General features: G+C 58.4%; 1 protein-coding gene across 1 annotated transcript; it reads left to right on the top strand.

Moving 5' to 3' along the window:
- The first annotated feature begins 1067 nt into the window (after positions 1-1067).
- Positions 1068-2000, top strand: LOC143692983 (olfactory receptor 14J1-like). Its single transcript, XM_077173063.1, has one exon. The coding sequence runs from the start codon at positions 1068-1070 to the stop codon at positions 1998-2000; it is 933 nt and encodes a 310-aa protein (XP_077029178.1).
- The last annotated feature ends 1772 nt before the right edge of the window (positions 2001-3772 follow it).

Raw genomic sequence — 3772 nt, 5'->3', positions numbered from 1 at the left:
ATTTCTCTTGATGAGCAGCTCTTGTGCCAGCCCAGCAGGGCTGGGGCACTGCCTGCAGCCAGCCCGGGCACAGCACAGAGGCACAGAGAGCTTCAATCAGTCAGGGCTGGGAAGGGGCTGAGAAGTGCCTGGGGCACAATCACTGCCAGCCCTTGGCACAGGAACCTCTGGCTGCAGGACAGTGCAGCTGCAGCTCCTGGAGCCATCTCCTGCAGCTGGAACATGCCAATGCCTGCAGAGCCTGTGAGTGCATTCTCTGCTTGTCTCTTGTGCAGAGCAGCCAGGGGTGCCCAGGGCTGTCCTGCAGAGCAGGGTCCTGCAGCCCAGGGCGCTGTGCTGGGGCAGGGACTCTGCTGCCTGCCAGGGACAGCTCTCAGCCAGCCCTGGCAGCTGCTCCCAGCACTGGGGGACAAGATCTGGATGGCAGGAGACAGCTGGTGAGGCTTGGGAGTGTTCTCCTTGTGTGGGGAGGATGCTGCATTGTTCAGGGCTGCTCCCAGCATGGCATTGAACTGCAGAACATTTCCAAGTAGTTCATACAGGGAGCACAGCAAGGCAGGGGCTGCATAAAAGGGAAAATCCTGCTTTTTTATTCTACTGCTCTGGGTTGCCTGGATGGGAAATTGCCCGCAGATATTCATGTCTCAGTTCAGGTGGAAAAAAACCAAATTTCTCTCCAATCTGAATAAAGCAGGCAGTGACAGAAATCAGCACGGGGCCCCACAGAGGCAGCATCAGTGTCCTTTTTCCAGCCTCCTCAGGGTTGCTCTGACCTTGCCATCAGAGCCTGCAGAGCCAGAGCTGCCCCTGGGCAGGGCCTGAGCTGGGAGGGCTCTGCAGGGCAGAGCTGAGCCCCCAGGGCTGGGCTGGGCTCTGGCAGCACTGGCAGGGCCCAGCCCTGGGCACAGGGAAGCAGCTGCTGGCAGGGACAGCTCCAGGCAGCAGAGCCCTGGGCAGGCAGTGGGGGGAAAGTGCCCCCAGCCTGTGCTGCGATATTTCAAGTCCTCTCCAAACCCAACTATTCCATGATTACTTTTTTTACAGGTCCCCATGTGCAGCCCCAGCAAATGTCCAACAGCAGCTCCATCAGGCACTTCCTGCTGCTGGCATTGGCAGACACACGGCAGCTGCAGCTCCTGCACTTCTGCCTCTTGCTGGGCATCTCCCTGGCTGCCCTCCTGGGCAACGGCCTCATCATCAGCGCCGTAGCCTGCGGCCACCACCTGCACACGCCCATGTTCTTCTTCCTGCTCAACCTGGCCCTCGCTGACCTGGGCTCCATCTGCACCACTGTCCCCAAAGCCATGCACAATTCCCTCTGGGACACCAGCAACATCTCCTACACTGGATGTGCTGCACAGGTCTTTTTTTTTGGATATTTCATGGCAGCAGAATTTTCCCTTCTGACCGTGATGTGCTATGACCGCTACGTGTCCATCTGCAAACCCCTGCACTACGGGACCCTCCTGGGCAGCAGAGCTTGTGCCCACATGGCAGCAGCTGCCTGGGCCAGTGCCTTTCTCAATGCTCTCATGCACACAGCCAATACATTTTCCCTGCCCCTGTGCCATGGCAATGCCCTGGGCCAGTTCTTCTGTGAAATCCCACAGATCCTCAAGCTCTCCTGCTCCAAATCCCACCTCAGGGAACTGGGACTTCTTGCTGTTAGTGTGTCTTTGGTATTTGGTTGCTTTGTGTTCATAGTTTTCTCTTATGTGCAGATCTTCAGGGCTGTGCTGAGGATCCCCTCTGAGCAGGGACGGCACAAAGCCTTTTCCACCTGCCTCCCTCACCTGGCCGTGGTCTCCCTGTTTGTCAGCACTGTCATGTTTGCCTACCTGAAGCCCCCCTTAATCACCTCTCCATCCCTGGATCTGTCAGTGTCACTTCTGTACTCAGTGGTGTCCCCAGCCCTGAACCCCATCATCTACAGCCTGAGGAACCAGGAGATCAAGGCTGCAGTGAGGAGCCTGATCACTGGAAAATTTCAGAAGCATTAAACTGCTGGACAGTGTTTCTAAATCACTTCTAATAAAAGTCATATTTGATACTTCTTCTTGGTTTCATTTTAGAGTTTCTTTACCTTTGCTTTAATTTTTTCTTATTGTCCACAAAGAAATGTCATTGTTCGTGCCATTTCTTATTTTGTTTCACTCCACCTTCCCTGTGCCCACACACTCTGTCAATGAGGGGCTGCACTCTCAGTGGCTTTAAGGGAACTAAAGGATCTCCCAGCAGAGTTTTCTGCAGAGATGCCCTTGTGTTGCCTTCTCTGGAGCTGCAGCAGCAATGTCTGTGTGCAGAGCTGGGGCAGATCAGTGCTGGCCCAGCAGCTGTGCCCAGCAGCAGCAGCAGCAGCAGCACTTGGTGTTGCCAGTGCTGCTGCCGTGGCCCTGCCCCGCTGCCCTGGTGGCCCTGGTGTTGCTGCAGGGCCTGAGTGCTCTCGGGGCCGGGCACAGCCCTGGGGGTGGCAGTGCCGGGGCTGCAGCAGGGACAGGCCATGGGCACTGCTGGGGCAGCGCTGACGCCTCAGGCCAGGCCCTGGGGGCTCCAGGCTCCTTGCCCAGGCTCTCTCAAGAACACGGCCAGGCCAATGCTCAGCACAGAAACCCCCGTGAGCAGCCCCAGGCTGGCCGTGGGCAGGCTGGGGGCAAACAGCATGGCTGGGGCTCTGCAAGGGCCCTGGGGCAGACGGGAAGGAGCAGCAGAGCAGGGGCTGATCCATGCCCAGTGCGCTGCACAGCCCAGGGCAGCGTCCCAGAGCGTCCTCATGCAGCTGCCAACAACATCCCCCCTCTGCAGCCCTGGCCTCTCCCCCAGCTCACACAGGTGCCCCATCCTTGCAGGCACAGACACGGCAGCACTGCCTCAGCAGCCCCTGTTTGCATTGCACACAGCAGGGGCAGCACCCCCATGCTGTTGCTGTGGGGACATGAACCTGAGGGAGCACAAATGCCATCAGCCCCTGGGGCCAGCAAGGCCTGCGGGACACCAGGGAAACCACTCAGCTTTGTCCTGGCCTCTGCACTCAGCCAGAAAGTTTGTTCCCATCAGCTGGGAGTTTCCTGTGCCACTGCAGACGCTGTTGCTCAGAGCCAGGGCTGCCTGGCAGCCACCCCCAAACTGCCCTGAGTATTTCCTTTCCTTCACCTTTGCCTTCTTTGCTCTTCTGCTTCAAATTTCTTCCTCTTGCCCACCCCTGTTCCCTCCCCTGCAAACAGCCCATCCCTGTTTGCCCTTTCCTCTCTGGCCCCACTCCCCATTGCAGTTCCTGACTTGGCCCCATGGGAACGTCCCTTGGGCAGCAGGATCATCCTACAAGTGCTGCAGGAATTGTCTGCAGGCTCCTGCAGTGCCTGGGGCTGCTCCCTTGCCAGAGGCACCCCAGGCCAGGGGGGCACATCTGGGCTGCTGTGTCTGCCTCTGGGGCTCCCTGTTCTGGGCAATGAGGAGGAGCTGCAGAGGCTCTGCAGGACTGACAGGATGGGCTTTGGGGCTGCCAGGAGAAGCTGAGGGACCTGGGCTGCTGGAGCTGCTGAAGAGGAGGCCCAGGGCTCATCCTGCACCTGCTCCAAGGGTGGTTTCAGAGAATCACAGAATCAACAAGGCTGGAAAAGACCTTGGAGATCATCAAGTCCAACCTGTGCCCTGACACTGCCTTGTCTCCCCTGAGCCTCCTCTTCTCCAGGATAAACAACCCCAGCTGCCTCTGCTGCTCCTCACAGGACTTGTGTTCCAGACCCCTCCCCAGCCTTGTTGCCCTTCTCTGGAC

This window comes from Agelaius phoeniceus, unplaced genomic scaffold (genome assembly GCF_051311805.1).
Source record: "Agelaius phoeniceus isolate bAgePho1 unplaced genomic scaffold, bAgePho1.hap1 Scaffold_110, whole genome shotgun sequence".
Taxonomy (NCBI): domain Eukaryota; kingdom Metazoa; phylum Chordata; class Aves; order Passeriformes; family Icteridae; genus Agelaius; species Agelaius phoeniceus.
This window is presented reverse-complemented; position numbering and strand designations above follow the sequence as displayed.